This window comes from Strix aluco, chromosome 2 (assembly GCF_031877795.1).
Source record: "Strix aluco isolate bStrAlu1 chromosome 2, bStrAlu1.hap1, whole genome shotgun sequence".
Classification (NCBI taxonomy): domain Eukaryota; kingdom Metazoa; phylum Chordata; class Aves; order Strigiformes; family Strigidae; genus Strix; species Strix aluco.
In genome coordinates this window covers 40,020,477-40,038,309 of record NC_133932.1, presented here as the reverse complement: position 1 = coordinate 40,038,309, position 17,833 = coordinate 40,020,477, and the positions used below count along the sequence as shown (strand labels likewise).

General features: G+C 40.8%; 1 protein-coding gene across 5 annotated transcripts in view; it reads right to left on the bottom strand.

Annotated features, from left to right (window-relative positions):
* Positions 1-2,017: 2,017 nt before the first annotated feature.
* AGPAT3 (1-acylglycerol-3-phosphate O-acyltransferase 3) overlaps positions 2,018-17,833 on the bottom strand; it is a 95,071-nt gene continuing 79,255 nt past the window's right edge. For all 5 annotated transcript variants that reach the window (XM_074814472.1, XM_074814473.1, XM_074814475.1 and 2 more), the window contains 7 exons: positions 15,718-15,887; positions 14,737-14,898; positions 11,995-12,148; positions 11,434-11,536; positions 8,205-8,280; positions 5,805-6,003; positions 2,018-5,148 (listed from right to left, as the gene is read on the bottom strand). In XM_074814472.1, coding sequence (XP_074670573.1) covers positions 5,060-5,148; positions 5,805-6,003; positions 8,205-8,280; positions 11,434-11,536; positions 11,995-12,148; positions 14,737-14,898; positions 15,718-15,887 — 953 coding nt within the window. In that variant the 3' untranslated portion in view covers positions 2,018-5,059. The remainder of the gene's footprint in view (positions 5,149-5,804; positions 6,004-8,204; positions 8,281-11,433; positions 11,537-11,994; positions 12,149-14,736; positions 14,899-15,717; positions 15,888-17,833) is intronic.

Genomic DNA, 17,833 nt, shown 5'->3' with positions numbered 1-17,833 from the left:
GCCAGGTAACACTGACTCCAGAAAGTCTTCCCTCAAAACCACAGCAGGTAAATAAACCACAACCAACAATCTGCAAGGATCTTGATGCAGAGATTGCTGAGACAATCAGATAAACTAGTCTTCAAGATAAATAGAGCGAAGTGTGGCCGAGTAAGAGTTGCCATCTGTAACAAGCCCTTAAAACAAATTCTGTCCCCAATCACATGAACATGGTTGCCTTTTAAGTTGTCACAGGGAGGTTTCACATTCGTATTAAGAGTCAGAGCTTGCCTGCCCACCTACACGCTTATCTCTGGTTTGCAAAGCTCCTGGCAATCGCTCAACTTTCTCAGGGCAAGAATTGGGCTAGACCTGTCAGTGTGCTCCTGCTTCCAGCTATGCACCTTGTGGTGTTCCTCCTCCCTTCAGCGATGCACCTTGCAGCTCTCAGAACGGCTGTCACCTGCTTCAAATCCTGGCTTCGCTCAGTGCTGGCAGCCCTGGAGGCAGCCCATTATGGATGGAAAGGTTCAGAAATACAGAAACAAGTAGCTGTGACAAACTGGGTCAAAGTACAAATTCAGCATTACCATTACAGGGATGGGCTTCTTTCCATAGGCATAAACCAGAATGTGTAGTTATTGTCTGCTGTGAACCAGAAATTTCACACCAAGTGACACAAGCACACGGGCATCCAGGAGATGCAATGAGCTACACCACTGCATCCGATTTTCAAAGGAAACCTAGGAATGGATTTTTCACTTTTATCTGCATTGGCCTCCAGCATCTGAATGAAACACACTTGGGCGAGGTCTGTCCAATCTCGGCCTTAGATTTCTTAATACATACTTCTCCAAGATGTCAAAATATGTTTAGATTTTCTTCAATCTGAAACACTCTGCATGGTATGAACTCTGCATTATTAAAAGCCTCCAACCCCACATTTCTTTAATAAAAACATACATGAAGTAAAACCAGATTTTGGGGTAGTCCCAGACAGAAACAGTACCTTTAGCGATTATCAGATGTACAGTGACCCCTGCTTGCTAGTTACTCCAAATCTTAGTGAAGACCTTGTCCCAGCTCCCTTCTATTGGTTTCATCAATGCCAGAGGGACCTGTTACCAGGCAGTGATGGCCTATATGAGCAGGCCTGGGAAGAATTACTCTTCCCTAATAAAAGTTTTGCTCTGAAGCAGCAAAGCTGCATTATCACTTAACACAACTTAAACACAACTATGTCACTTCAGACCTACTGAGCACATCAACCAGTGCCAAAACGCAGGAAGATAAAACCCCAGCTATGTGAGACAATCTCGGTAGGACTGGTTGAACTGGAAAGCTCCAAGTTCCAGCTAAGAGGTCCTAACCGAACCATCTGCAGAAAATACAGGCAAGCAAATATACAGACATCAGTGATGGAGACAAGTGGTATCACGTGGAAGTGAGCAGACACACTCACTTTTTCAGTGAATACTAGGCAATTAGGACAAAGGTAGTAGTCATATTCATTGGTCAGCATTAAGTGTAGAGCCCTTCAAGATAAGTTAAAGCAGAACAAAGGAACATTGCCCATGCTCTTTGTGCCGGAGACAGATATTTTGCTCAGTGACACAAAGTCAATTGCAAGAGCACATTCAGCCCACAACGAGCAATAGAGAACTGTAATCCCTACCGAGCCAAGACCTCTGGATACCAGTTATCCGGTCGTTCTTCAGCATCAGCTTTTTGTGCCTTACTAACTAACAGATGCCACAACACCAGCAGTCTCTGAGCTCTCCCACCAGATTCTTAGACGGAGGTCAACGTGATGCTACCTTGGAACTGCAAATCCCACTTTGAGAGCAACATCATTTTTCTTCATGACAATGACAAGTGCTGCCAAGGCCAAGAGCATAGCATCTGTCCATACGAGTCTGAGAACCATTCACCTTCGGAGTCAATGCTGAACTCCACGGCAGTCAGCTTTCAAGTCCATACTTGAGAACATGGTATTTAGTCTAAACAATCAAGCAATAAATGAAAATTTTGAAAGGTGGACAGAGAAAAAGCTCCTATAGCTTTAAGTTTATTAAAGCTAGCATGGTTGAAAAGCAAAAGACAAAAAACATGACATATTTTTGTTTATTATTGCTCTTAAAGGGCTTGGTAGTCAAATATACAAGCTATGTTCTATTAAACCAGAAGAAAATAAGATATAAAATCTATGCTCACTTTTTCAATCCAAGCCACCTGCTAATCTTCATTAGTGACATTAACTTCAGCTATTTCCAGTCATTTTAATTTTTACAATACTCTGTGTATGTGTGCACGCGCATGTATAAAAACCCCTATCTGAGGAGATAAAATTCAAAATGAAGAGATCTGTGTTGGTGTAGTACTGTTTTGTGCATTGCTGTATATTTCAGTTTTCCAAATGGCTACTGATATGCCTGTTTAGAAGAGCAAAATTTAAGTAACTGATGATGTATTTATTATATTTTCAAAAAGAAAGCATGACCAGTAAGATAAGAAAATATGAAATGTTGATTATTCTCCCCTTGATGTACATGCACTAATCCCATGATTCTGAATAGGGAGTTACATGCACTAAGAGGAGAAAAGAATCCCATAAAGAGAAAGGCTATTAATTCCCTTCTCCTTTAAGCATCTCTCCTCTTCTCAGCATTAAGAAGGGATTTATTTTGTGAAGTTCTTGTCATGCCCATTAATATACTGCTCAAAATATAAAACATAGTCAATGGTCAGCCTGCTTTGCAAGCCTCACTCTGCTAAGCCAGTACAATTTATATATACTCGTTATCATCTTCAGGAAGCAAGTATACAACATTTGTAACATCTTTCTAGGAAGCAAGAATGATAGCCATTACTGAATTACTTAAGAAAAAAAAAGGAATAAAGAAAAGAAAGAAAAGCCCACTGCTTTTAGTCCTCCAGTTAAAAAACAGGGAAAAGTTAGAGAGATATCTTTATCAGCATTTGGAGGTCTAACCATATTCAAAGACAAAGTACAAAAACATCCAGCAAAGAAAACAGAGTCATGGCTAGGCTCTGTTCTCCTTGGTTCCCAAAGCATATTCCAAATTCCACTAACATTAACAACAGTTTTGCATCCCCTGTCTTAGGGAAGACTTAGTGAGGGGACAAAATGACATACTAATGCTGGGGCTATGGGTACAATGATTCAGTGAGGATGAGTCTAACAGGAGACAGACGCTGTAGGTCATCCTTCAGATCCTCTTGTTGAAAAGACCACAAATAAAAATTAAGTGCATGACAGAACAGTGATTAATGACCCCAAGTAAAATATTTTTCTAAGTTAAAATTGCTCTTCCAGTGTTTGAAAACAAAAAAAACCTGTGGGAGAACAGGTTACATTCCAATGGTTAAGAGTAAATACGGAAAGAAGGTAAATTATTACTCTCTTATCTTGGTTACTAGAGCAAAGATGAAAATAACAACCAGTTCTTTGATAAGATCTGCTCTTTACAAAAATGAGATAAATGTTCTAGTGGCAGCTGGGTTAAAAATACAGACCCCGAGGGTCAGGTTCTGCCCTCAGCTGTAGATCTGCAACCCATTTCACCAACTTCTAAGCGTAGCCCAATGTAGATTGTGGCCTTCAGACTTGAACATACAGGTAGTTTCCATCTGTTTGCAACTAATTCTCCAGCTATGCATACAGCAGCAATCTACAAAAAATCTCAGAATGCACATTTGTGGAAAAAAAAAAGACACAGGTACAGCCATGATTCTGATCTCTAATTTTCCATGAAAAAAAAAAAAAGAGGTCAACAAGCAAAACTAATGATATTTAAAATCCCTGAAGAGACCCCATTCTCTTTCTAATGCTTAACAGCACAGCTCACCTTGCATTATAGTTCACATTAACATCTAAAGCACGACCAAGTAGAAAGTGCAGCACACCCTATCATTACAGCACACAGGGTAAGATCCTGGCCCCACGCAAATCAATGTTGAAACTCTCATTAAAAGTTCAAGAGATAGCAGTATTCAAAATCCGATTGCTACAGACCTCTCCTTTTCAAATTTTTGTAAAAGACAACATTTTGAAAACTATTGTGCTGATTTCTGCTGCTGCCTCCCAGTTTACTGAGAGAGGTTGGCTGAAGTGGACTTTGGTGATGAGAGATGCGAACGGAACTAAAAGGAGAAAATGTCAGGACAATTGAATAAACTTCCTTCTTTGCACAACTCTCAAATCCCATGATCACCATTAATTCAGAAAACAAAACCAGCCCAAACAGGTTCACAATTATCATACATGTATGATGTGAAACAGGGCAAACAACACTCAAGACTGAAGTAGTATTTTGAAATTAAACAGCCTTGAGCAGTTAGCAGGAGATATGAGAATTTCATACTGTTTTAATACTAGTGGATCTGTTCTATGGTATGTGCTGATCAATTACGCACTGCTTCCAAACTCCACTACCCGTTCTCTCGCATTACAGAAGTTTTAAGACATTGCCTGAAAATAAAAAGTATCAGTGTAACATACAAATAGGATTTCAACTGTAGCCATGACAACACAGCCTTTCCAAAATTACTCTAACCCAATGAACATCTGTCAATTAATTTAAGAAGGGTTGTTTTTTCCTGGCTTATTAATAAAAAAAAGTTGGAAAACAACAAACATTACATTGGCTTTAGCAAGAGGAAACATTCAATGGCTCCTGTTGTAAAAGTGAGTATAGTGCTCTTGACAGAAACCAGTGTATTCAGTCATCTGAAGATGCACGTGGCCATGGCCAATGCCCTCTTTTCTCCCCCCACCCCCAAGTCTCCCAACAAAGCAAGAAAAATTAGTTTCTTCTTCCACCCCATCCCAGGTTTTCTCCCATAGTTTGACTACAGTAATCCTTAAACAGGCAGAAAGTTGATGCGTTCTCTTCAGTTGATGCCTCCAACTTCTTCATTCTTGGCTCAAGTTTTATTCATTAATATTAGTCATCAGTTTATTAAGAAAAAGATAGTTTCTAAGTGTTTGTTGTTGTTTTTTAACTGAAGTTAATCGGATACCATAGTCTGGTTATATGTGCTGAACTGCAGCTGTCAGTTATTCCTTTTTCTTGAATTCTTGGTTGCCATAGCTGGAGCCTTTTTCTATTTCAGTTACTCCTATCAGTCTACGAACTCCAAAGGAAGCTTTAAAATATAACAGAGAAATGGGAGGCATATTAAAACCAGTTCAACGATTTAGAAGTTACATGTAAACACTAGCAGAACCAACATGAGTTAACCCGGTCCTGAGGACAGCAGTGACTAGAGACCAACAGCACGCTGTACGAGGCTGCACATGGATCACAGGTCAGATGTCACTAAAAGAGGAGATCAATCCAGATTTAAAAATATCATTAATGCTTCTGTGTTGATTAACAGGACAGGTAGTATGAACACTGAAGCATATCCCTGCCCACATTTGTTTGGGGTTTTTTTGTTTAGTTGGTTTGGGTCTGTTTGCTTTTGTGTTTTGTGTTGGTTTTTTTGTTTTTTTTTTTTTTTTTTATTTCACAGACAAGGTATACAGTAAAAGTATTTTCTCCTTTAGACACCATAATTATGGACTACAAGACTCATTTGCTATTGATTGCTATAGATATTGCCTAAGATATGAAAGCAAACCTTCCTGGATTAAAGCTTCTGAAATAATAAAAATGCTATACAATATAAAGACTACAGAGCGAGCTTCAAATACTCTTCCTGCAAGCCTCATTCATATTAATTAATACACAGAACTTATTGGAGGTAATGGATCCTGTTACACGTCACGCTGGGCTTAGTATCTTCTCTGCTTTTATTACCTGCTCCAACAAGTCCCAGGAATGCAAGGATAAGGAGAGGTGATCCACTTGCAAAAACGCCAAAGCCAAATGTGAAGAGAGGAGAGAGGAGAACTGTGGCCCAAAAAAGAAAGTTTAGGAGAGTCCATGGTCTCCTAGGAGGTTTAAACTGCTGGCCAGGAAATACGCCTTCCTGATTATACATCTCTTGCAAAGCATCCTGGGAGAAAGACAAGATAGAAGAAAACATGTTCATAGTTTTTGCACCAAGCAATCCAAGACTAGTCAATTCCAGGACAACATCAAGGACAGTATCTGTAGTAAATACCCATGATGAGCAGCATCCATCTCCACCTGCTGTCATTTATTTGGACATTTCTGTTGAACACCAAGGCTACAGTATTAGCCCTCTGAAGGCAATCTGGCCACCACTGGAAACTGAAACGGTATCAGCCTCTTCACTACCAAATACCTTCACCTCTTCTCTTAATTGCTTAGGAATTCAGGCAAATGTCAGGCCAGAGGCCAATTCAAACACTGCCCGTCTCTTTGAGGCTTTTTACTTCCAGAAATCACAACATGATTAAGCAAAGCACACAGCGGAAAAATGCTGTATATAAAGCCAGAAGAGGAAGGCAAAGCACAAGTTAACCAGCAGAGACAGCACTGTGCTAGCCATAACCCCAGGACTTCAACAGAGCAGTTGCATCCTGAGCTGAGCCTGCAAGAGAGATGCAATCACGAAACATGTCACTCAAAGGAGCAGCGTACTCACAGTCTTCCCTCAGTTTGCAAGAATGTCCTGTAAGGTTTCCAAGCCATACCAAGGTCTGGCTATTTCTTATTTTTCCCCACTTAAGCTGTCTTTCTTTTAGCTTCCCTTATAAAGGGCTGAGAAGCACAAGGTGTTCCTTGCCAATACCACAGCCTTTTGAGGACATACCTTCTGTGCAGGAAGAGTACTTTAAGGATTCCAGTTACAACACATTTATATATTGATCTTATGGTGGTAAGTAAACACCCACATATATAAGTAATACCTCTCCAACAACTCCTCACACCAAAGTTAAGCAGAGGTACAGCCAACACCAGCAAGGAACACCAAGCCCTCCATCTGCAAGCAAAGCAGAGCATTCTGCCCAAGGAATGGCGCCAAGTGGAGTGAATGCTCCGTGCTGCATTTGCTCAGCTCTGCATTGACTGTTCAACAAAGCAGGAGCCAAACAGAGAAAGACCACCCTTGTAACATACTCCTTAATGTCTGCTCCTCCAGCCAGGCAGGGTCAGAAGGAATTCTTGCATCTGAGTGCCTTTTCACAAGGGAATTACATGATGGCATGTCCCTGATAGCAGAGGGCAGGATTCAAAGATCTCAAATTAAAAAAAAAAATTTCTCTTAAGCTCTCTAAGCCTCTATTACACTAACTGACCCACAAGCTAGTCTGATACACCTGCTAATGGGAGGTAGGGGGAGAAGATGATGGTAGCTACTGCTCTTTGTAAGATAACTTCTCTCCCCTTAAATGAATTAGAGCTTAGGTATTCAAACAAATTAGGTTAGAATTAATAAAATGAGACTCAGAACAATTTGCTGCCTACCTACAGACTAAGCGTAAGCTTGGAAATGCTGCACCACAGGCCATCATAGCAGAAGAAAGCGCAGGACTGTTAAAGTTTCTGTGCTCCTCTGTTTTCTCACAAAGATATGCAAAAAATCAAGATACACATTTCAGGTTCAATAATCCACCAATCAGGGCTGGGCAACATTAATTACAGTGCTCTCCTCCCCACAGAACTGTTAAATCTGTGGTCAAAAAATTAACCATCTAAGGTAAAAAAAGAAAAGACACAAGGAAAAGCCTCAAGCTGTTTGAAGGCAGGCTGGCTATGTGCTACATCAGTGCCTGGCAGCAGATCCAAGGGACTGTCTGTACCATGGCACACACCACTGCAGAGGTATTACCAGGAAGCAAAAGGAAAGTGACAGTGGAAGAAACTTGAAAGCAAAGGACAATTGCTGCTAAGAGCTGGGACCAGCTGTCCCTGACAGTTATCATTCTTCTTGAGTGCCTAAAACACCCACAGGGAAAAAGGAGCTTTTAGAAATGTATGACAGAGACCCAAGAGCTGAAGAATATAAAAAGACGGTGGATTGCTATTAGTCTTTCACAACTCAGGCATATCTCTGAATCCCACTGTGCTTCCCAGCAATTTGAGACCTACTCACAAGCCAGCCCTCTTGCAGCCAAGGGGCTCTTCTGTACTGCTTCTTCCAGCAGTTTGAGGGATGACTGCCTCATTACACATAGTATTTCCATCTCTTCTCTCCATCCAGTGGAAGAGTGTGCATTACTCAGTGCCTAAATACACTACCCCTGTGAAGGTCCCAAAAGAGAGAGAGCTGAAAGCAAAGATATTTACCTTTTCCTGGTAAAGCTTATGAAGCCAGTTTGCAGCTTCCTTTTCATCTTGAGGGATATCTTCCAGAGGAAATCTCCTAGTTTAGTAAAGAGATTAAAGAAGGGAAAAACAAAAGAAAAAAGAATTAAGGAAAAATCCAGCTATTTGACTTTAGACCTCTACTAGGGAAGATCTTGCATTCAATGAAGGGCATAAGCTACAGGTAACACTGTCACTGATGGCAGAAGTCTTAAAGGCAGAGAAAAACTGGGACTTAAATAACAACTGATTCTCCACCTAAAAACTCAGATTCCTACAACAAAAGAAACTGTACAAGCTCCCATCAATTTCAGAGCACGTTAGTAAAACAAGCATTTCCCACTCACTGTTCTTCCTTCACTGGAACTGCCACTGGTTGACTCCCAGTGAGGCACCCAGAGCTGGAAAAATACAAGCAAGTGGCAAACCCCAGGATAACTGTTTGTTACCTTTTGTTAGCAAAAACCCCATTTTCAAAAGAATGGACGGGGTGGTTAAAAATTCACTTTGTACCAACCCTAAGGAAAACATCATCTTCCATAGTGACTGCAATTCTCTCCCCTTGCCTCTCCAGCCCTACAGACTGAGGTATGCAGTTCTAGGTGCATATGAAAATTATGCCCAGCTCCTGGTACTGACCTGACCTCACCAAGAACAGGCACCTTTTAAGACCCTCTTTCTAGTGGTGAAGAGCCAATCATTTTCCTGCATGCTTTTATTTTCCAAGAAAGGCCACTAACATGCTCACAAATGTATCGTCTCCTTTCTCAGTGGCACACATCTCAGTCCTGGATCGATTCAGAAAGAAGTTGCTTGGTTTGTAGTGGGCAGGCACACACCTTACCCTCAGCCTGAACATATTTTGGTAACACTTGGGACTGTATCAGGGCTCTCTAACAGCAGGGTAGTAACAACAGAAGAGTGACCTCTGGGAGGGCTCTAGTCACAGCGATCCCAGATACAACTTACTCGCTGCTGCTCAAAGGGGAATATATTTCCGCAGTACGAATTAAAGCCTTCGGGTCTGCACCAGCAGAGGGAAGATATTTTAACACATTTCTAATAATTTCTGCATCCCATAAACAAACCAACTGAACACCAGATTTTATAGTTTTACTTTCATTAGCTCTAACAGGAGGAGCTGCTCAATTAATATAAATAGTGTTCAATAAAAGCTCAGTAAAAAGTTATTTGCTGAAAGCTCTCTGGTAAAGTTGTCGTTGTATTGCTCTCACCACTAGAGGGAACTCATAGCAATAACATTTGGTAATTTAGCAGATTATTTTCTCTGGAGCCAGTCAGGAGAAAGACGGGATCCTCTGCAGAGAGCTAAGCTTCTTACCTCTGCACAGGTAACTGCATATGCATATACGAAGAACAAGAGCTTACGTGCTTCCTCCTTTCTTTGAGCTAAGCTAAGTCTGCTGACACATTAAGGACACATTCAATTTTCAGGAAACAGATTGTAAAAACAGTTTCCTTATTCTCATAGCTTCTTCTCCCAAACAGACAAAAAGATTCAAGTGTAGAAAAACATCTTGAGAATGTTGATTCAGGCCATAAACTTATTTTAAATTAAAATTATCTGAACACAGTAATTAAGTTTCCTTGATAGGGTAAAATTAGCAATTTTACCTGGCAACATCATCCTCAGAGTTTTATGAATCCAAACCTCTTCTAATGACTATTGAAAACTACATTTCTCTTCTTTCCTCCCACTACCTCACCAAAACCAACTTGCATCTGCATTAGCAAGCCACAGGATATTTAACGGAATGCATGAGGCAGCTCTTCAATTATACAGATGTACATCCATGCATGTGTACCCCAGATCTAGCTAGACACGCTACACGCATCTGCCATCAGTATGGAATTACAGGTGGCAACCAGATGACCAGCTGTTTTGCTAGCTGGCAAGTCGTCCGCTCACTTTCCTCATCAGGAATATGTCTGGCAAGTGTAAATAGTCAAAATGAAAACCCTTGCAAATGAGTGACCCCGTCTTGCTCCCCATCACCTCCGCAGCCTTCTTTCCAACAGAAAGACTAAAATGTTGTGGAAGTTGCAGTATCTGAGAATAGAACTGGAACATGTGTCCTTTCCTTCCCCATTAGAGCTGCAGCAGTCTCCCCTGGGATAGTATTTCTTCCACAAAACTATTGCTGCTATACCTCCACACAATGGATAATCAGTGTGATTCCCTACAAAGTCTTTCACTGCTGGAAAAGGCTCTGGGAAGACGTACCTGCTTTCATTAGAAGGACAATATATAGAGCCAGTGCCATGCATCTGCAACACACAGACCCCAGGCCAGAGGGGAAAGGTGTGGGGGGAAGTAGCAAGGCTTGTTCTTTTTTTTTTTTTTTAAAAAAAACCAAACATCAACACCATCACCAGAATATAGCAATGTTTGCCAAAGTGTGGGTGAAGTCCCCAGAGAAGCAGAAGTAAACTGTCAAAAGAACTGTGGGAAGAACAACCAGGTTGTTTGTCACGTCCAAACAATAAAAGGGAAAAGAAGAAATTCATCAGGAAAGGGTTGGTAGTTTTTACGATCACAAGGAAGCCTTTAAAGCAGAAGGAGAAAGCAAGAAAGAGAAGGCATGTGTGTGTGTGCATGTACATGTGTACATGCTGCATGGACTTAGGTGTTAGCAGCTACTCTTTCAGGCAAAAGAGTAATGAGGAATGTGAAGAATGTCCTGCCTCATTCATATGATGTCTGAATTTCAGCATTATTTAACTTCTAATCTGCTAATCAAACCATGTGAGAGAAGGAAACTGGCACAGTAAGGAGCTTTACACTGTTTACTACAAGAGACTACTGAAGTTGGACAGGCTATTTGCATATGCTCACAGAGGACTGCGAAGGGGGCAGAACAGTTGGTTTTCTGTTCCCAGCAGAGAAGTGAAAAAGGCAGACAAGTGTCCTCACTGCATAAAACAGGGAAACCCTGGAATGACAGTGGGGTCACACCCAGGCTTTAAAAGTCTGTCCAGTGGTCTCTGACTTGCTGGGTGCTATCATGGGATCTCACACAAAAGTGAATTGGAGCAGGGGGGAAACAGGCAGGTCTTTGTGGCCTGCAGAGAAACCTGAAGGACAAGGAAAAGGGGACTACAGAAAAGGACATTTCCCTGTAAAGTCTGTATATACTTTGACATGCCAAAGCATGCATCTTAGGGCTCACCTCCATCATTATATGCTCACCTTACACACATATCTGCTTCATATTTCTTTCCATAAAGAATTCCTAATAAAGACGGGTTCTTGTTTCCTCTGAAATTTAGTGTTACATCATACACTGCTGAAACTGTTGCAAAAAAGAAAATATGGCTGTTATAGCAGCAATTCTAGCAACAATGTTGCCAGCATCCTTGCATTAGACAGCGACAGAGCCTTGTGCAAGCCTTGCATTAATGATGTCAGGTAGCAGAGTCCTTCACTACTTTGTGTTTACATGTTGTATTTAACTGTATCAGCCACCTGACATTCCCATCTATGTAGCATGCGTATCATCAAAACACAAGACGACTTGATGAACTAAGCAACAAAGACATACATGAAACGTTTAATATTTTTTAAGACCGTTATCTGAGAGTTATGTGGCAATTTACAAATTAACAGTTGACACACTGAATGCTTATTACTGCCAACTCACTAATTGTAACGGGCATAATGAACAACAAAGTATACTACACTGTGCTACACAGAGTACACTAAACAACACCTTACAATTAATGCAAAGCACAAATAGCAGCTTGCCAGTACCTGTTCCCCTGAGACACTGGACAGCAGTGGTAAAACCTTTGGTTCTGGGCAACAGGTGGTATTTCAGTTTAGGCAACCCCTTGGATTCAGCTACCTCCATACTGATACGATGCTTGGTCTCCGTAAAACGAGTTCCTTCACAGTACAGGAGAAACTAGTACAATGAGACAAAAGGCAAAACCAAGGACATCTTGAGATCAAAAGAAACCAAGCAGACTACTGAAAATTTGCACGAGATAAACATACATCCATGCATGCGCACACATTTCAATTGTCTCATTTGGTCATCAAGTATTAGGCATAAGCACCATCTCACAACTCATTTACAATTTAATTTTAACAACACTGGTACCAAATTTAAGGCGACAAAAAGTCGAAATGGTTATACCTGAAACTTTTACTTAAAAAAAGAAAAATCCCTGAAGTCTTTGGCTGGCTGGTGATGGACTAATCTACAAATCAGAAAAAGCAATTCAAATATCAGTACATGACCACTTCAGGAAAAAACATATTAATCACTAGCTACCTCATTTAAAATTTGTACTGTACAACAAGAATTACTCATCTGAAGACAGACTTGTTTGTCTGAAAGCTTTTATGGGTTTTTTTTGTTTTGCATTTGTATCAGTTGTGTTCATAAAAAAAGGTGCCTTTCCCTAGAACCTTTACTTTGTTCATCTTGTAAAGCACCAATCAGACTGTGGTATCCGGAGTAACCATACTGACTTCAAGCAGCACAAAACATTGATCTGTCCTTCTCCAACCTCTATATTGCCTCTGCTCCAGTTGAAAGATAGACCAGAAGCAATGCAAAGCCAAGAGCAGACAAACGAAGATCTTCTGAGGTCCCTAGGGTAAATTTCTGTTTATCCCTTGCCTTTTTTGAAACGTGGACATCACTCCCATTGTGCCACCAGTGGAACAATTGCTTCATTTGAATGCACAAACCTCTGCATTCCAGGCAAGCAATGGAGGGGGAGAAGGGAAGACTGCTACTACTCTCACAGCAGTATCATGCAATGATGCAATTTGAAAGAAAGACTTATCAAATGCATCACTATACATCTGCTATTTGTCAGTACTGTGGTTGCTTGATTTTTTTTTTCTGTAGTGTATCCACATAGTGTGCACCACAAAAGGCAAGTTAAACGATGTTGAAACCGCAAAGTCATAGACTCAAAAGTAACACCTGCTAGAGTGCAGTGAGAGAACAGGGATTGGTCCTGTAATCTTCATTTGGCCCTTGAGGGCACATTCATTATGAAAACCTGACCAACCACCACCACCACCAAGTGGTGCGGACAGCACAAGGTACAGAGAGTAACACTGCAGACTGGGGTTGAGATTGCGACACAAGCTCTTATACCAAATTCTCACCCTCCTCTACACAATGGCACAGTGATCCTTCTGGACCAAGGCTGTGAGCAAGGTACTGGCTGCGCTGCACTGCACATGTGAGAAAGACCTTAACCAAGGAAGACTGTGCAGACAGCCCCAATCGTGGCATTTAGAATGCACAAAAATTAGGAAACTGATTTACTCAAGTCAATTTTAATCAGGATTTAAATTACCAAGCAGGAAGTCTTGATTTAAATAATCAATGCTAACTACATTTTGCACTTATATTTTCAAGTTGTTTTCCCTAGAGACTAGTCCTAGGTTCTCAATTGTAAAATCATTAAAATGTATAGATTTGCAACTAAAGTACAGTCTTGAGATTTTTTAATTGGTAGGGTTTTTTCTTTTATTCTTTTTTTCAACACTCATCAGAAAGATATATTAAATGTAGTTCACATCCATATATTCAAGCAATTAAGTAGTTTAAAATACATTCTTCCAGATTCTTACAACTTTGTAATGATAGAAAAATCACAACTGACGCATTCACAGTGTGCTAGTTTAAGGCTTACTATTTCACTATCCATTTTAAGAAGCTGTACTGGGTAATACTGAAAAATCATTTAAAATGCACAAAAAGCCTCTTAAAATGTTTTATAAGCCAAATAACTGTACACTGCACGCACTGCTATAAAAGCAAACCAGTAAATTTATCAAAACGTTTGCATTCAAAGCTAAAAGAAGGTTAATAGGTTGAGTAAACCACTCTGTTGCTGCAGTAAAATCTGATAATGTTGCACATAATGAAACATAGATGTTTCACCCTTGACTTCAAATAATGTCAAAATAAAAAGGAAAAGCATAACTGCAAAAGCAGATGTAAGCTTGCTGTATGTTCTCATAGACATTTTTTGGGAAACCTGTAATTTCACAGATCCGTGAACATACTAACAAGAACTTCCTATCAAAATCCATGGTCTGTGCATTCCCCCCCAAATTCACTCACTTCTCCAGAGAAGATTTTTTTTGTTTATGTGTCTTTTTAGCCTACCTCAGAAATGTAGCTTAAGGTTATATAGATTTAGTAATCAAATATGGGCTGTTTTTATTAAGTTCAGACAAAATGAACAAGTATTACAGAAGCCTGATTATTATTTAATTATCATCAAGCTTCTAATCATCTATGCAAGCTTCTGAACTGTTTTCCTAAATGACTTCTGTTACTGACAGGCAAATAGAGCAACACTTTACCAGCATATCCCAAAAGACCTCCTGAAACAGAGCCCAGGTCTTCCTTGACAACACTTGAAGGAAGTAGTGAGCAGACCTTCTCCTGATACATAAGGCTACAATCACATGAGTACCTTCACTCCTAGCAATGAGGAGGAGGAACTCACCACTTACCCACATATATTCAGGATAATCAGCCAAACGTTTTAATCCTTCAATAACCGTATCTCTGTCTTCTTCCCATTTCCTTTTGCAGAAAACAATCTCAAGGAAATACCACGTCCAGCCAATTAGGGGCACGTATAGCAGCTCCCTCTTAGCAAGAACTTTGGAACTCTTGGAGAAAAACAAAAACAACAATTCAAAAGTGTCATTTGCTGATTTGTACAATGAGATCAAACAAAGACATTAAAGTTAAGATGACAGAGTTGATGGAGTTATATCTGGAAACTCAAATGCAAAGAAACTGGCGGCCAAGAAGGCCAATGGCATCCTGGCTTGTATCAGAAATAGCGTGGCCAGCAGGGACAGGGAAGTGATCTTACCCCTGTACTCGGCACTGGTGAGGCTGCACCTCGATTACTGTGTTCAGTTTTGGGCCCCTCACTACAAAAAGGACATTGAATGACTCGAGCGTGTCCAGAGAAGGGCAACGAAGCTGATGAAGGGTCTGGAGCACATGTCGTACGAGGATCAGCTGAGGGAACTGGGGTTGTTTAGTCTGGAGAAGAGGAGGCTGAGGGGAGACCTCATGGCCCTCTACAGCTGCCTGAAAGGAGGTTGCAGAGAGCTGGGGATGAGCCTCTTTAACCAAGTAATAAGTGACAGGACAAGAGGCAATGGCCTCAAGTTGCACCAGGGAAGGTTTAGACTAGATATTAGGAAGCATTTCTTTACAGAACCGGTTGTTAGGCGTTGGAATGGGCTGCCCAGGGAGGTGGTGGAGTCCCCATCCCTGGAGGTGTTTAAGCGTAGGGTCAACATAGCGCTTAGGGATACGGTGTAGTTGGGAACTGTCAATGTTAGGTTAATGGTTGGACTAGGTGATCTTCAAGTTCTTTTCCAACCTAGATGCCTCTGTGATTCTGTATGTGCATGGGTTTTAAAGAGACCTGTCATCCTCCAGATGAAGGGAAAGCTCATGGCCCCACATACCCCTAGCACTCCGAAGCGCTCTGTCATAGTCCAGCCACACAAGAAGTCGATTTCAAAGTTGTGATTCAAGATGATGATGACATGTTCTTTCCCAAAGGTGTTCACAGTGGCCTCGTCAGAGAACAAGGTGCACTCTGTGCCTGACCACCATTCCAGCAGCATTACCAGCTCTAACAAACAAGATGGAGAGAGGAGTTAGTGGTGCCGCTTACAGAAAGCATTTAGCATTTCATCTCCAGCACCATTCAGTGCCTAGTCTCTTCTGACTCCCAACAACACTGTCACCTTTTCAATCCAAACCAGTACAGATGAAATGAGAGCTTGGATGGGTATAGATCAAATCACATTACCATCCTTAAGCAGTATTTAGGCACTAGACATATACATTATGGATAATTTAGCAAGTTTTTAATAGTGACAAGTTTGGGCATTATATTATGAATGTGAAATTTCATGATCACTGGGAAAAAAAACCAAAATTTTGTGCCTGAAAACAACAGTTGAGCTGTTGATTGTTCCACTAAATGAGTACAGTTTCTCCCAGGTGGAATACAAATTATGCATAGATGCAGCCTAATGCTTTTACTTGACATGAAACAAGCTTTATGGAGGTAAACAGACCAATAAAGGGCTTTTAAAGGGATACAGTGCCATAGATCTTCTGCAATAGATTTTAATATTAGAACACAGGACTCTAACCATTCTGTATTATGGTCATCAACACAGAGTCAGAAGCACCAGAGAATCAAGCCAATTTATCAGAATACCCGGGCAAAGACAGGAATGGTAAATCGTGTCTTTCTTTTACTGCAAAAGAAAGAATGAGGCCTTTCCCCTCTGTTTTCAATATCCCAGCATGTCTTACTCCACCCTGAACATTTCCTTTATTACCCACTCTTCTTATTTTCCGCCTCCCCTTTTTTCATCTTAAAAAACCCCTTCCACTTAAATTCAGCACACACTGAATGTAGTTGCTATGGTTGGCCTATATCTCTCATTTCAGTACAACGAGGCAGATGGAAGGCATTGCTTGTATCATGGGACAACTATATGAAGTATGAGAATAGTTCATTCTCCCATGCTTCCATGCAAACTGTAGTCATTGGTATTTTCTCATTTCAATGAGATTATGGATGCAATCAAAATTAGGTTGCACAAATATAGCGTTAAAAAGTCCAACTCTTCCCACATCGCTATGACAAACTTGCAGAGTCAAAACTGGAAGGTGCCCCCACGGTTCTCTACATCAGGTTCTGTCATGTGGTATTTCAACCTTCTGTTGGGAGACCCTGGTTTTGCAAAGTGGAGCAGTGTCTTCCTGCATAAGGGCTTCTGATCAGTGGGATCATGACAGGGTAATCTATCTATACTGCTAAATAAGACTGGGTCCAATTTCACACCACATCAGAGAGAAGGCAAACAGTATTTATGAATGATCGGGAAAACCAATCTTGGTCTGCTGAAGATACAAACATAGCTTCTCTAGCACTATCTTTTTCATTTGTATTCTCTATGTGACCACTTATCCACCAGGTTATTCTCCTGTATTGTTTTCAGGACTCACTCATCTGGAGGCATGACAAAGTTATGCAACTTGCTGAGAGAGTGTAACCCTGGTCAACTGGAAATACAGCAGAGGAAAGACAAAATAATAGTTTATACCAGCTAGAGGTTTCTATCATTGCTTTCCTGCTTTTGTCTCCTTTGCAATGATGGGATCATTAACCTTTCTTGCTCTGGTTATCTTGGCTCAGTAAAAGGGGAAAGAGGACAGCAAGAGTGACCTCAGTTGAGAGCTATGCTCTGCCAAGCAGGTGGCCAGAAGAATGGAGTAGTGGCACCAAACACAGTGTGGTACTCTGAGCGATTTTCCCTTTCCATTCCTGTCTAGGTACTAAGGACTTGCTACAGTTGCTGCATTTTCTTATCAGAAATAAAACAAAATGGGTGTGTTTCTTCTTCAAAATCAGAAAAAGTTTTGCAGAGGCAGGTGTGGATGGTTTCCTGAAGAGCATTTCTTATACCATTCACTCTAAAATAGTGGAGGAAGCTTTTCTGAGAGATTTGCCAGAGTTCATACTGAGAGAGGAGGGTAGACGAGCCAGAGAATTAATAC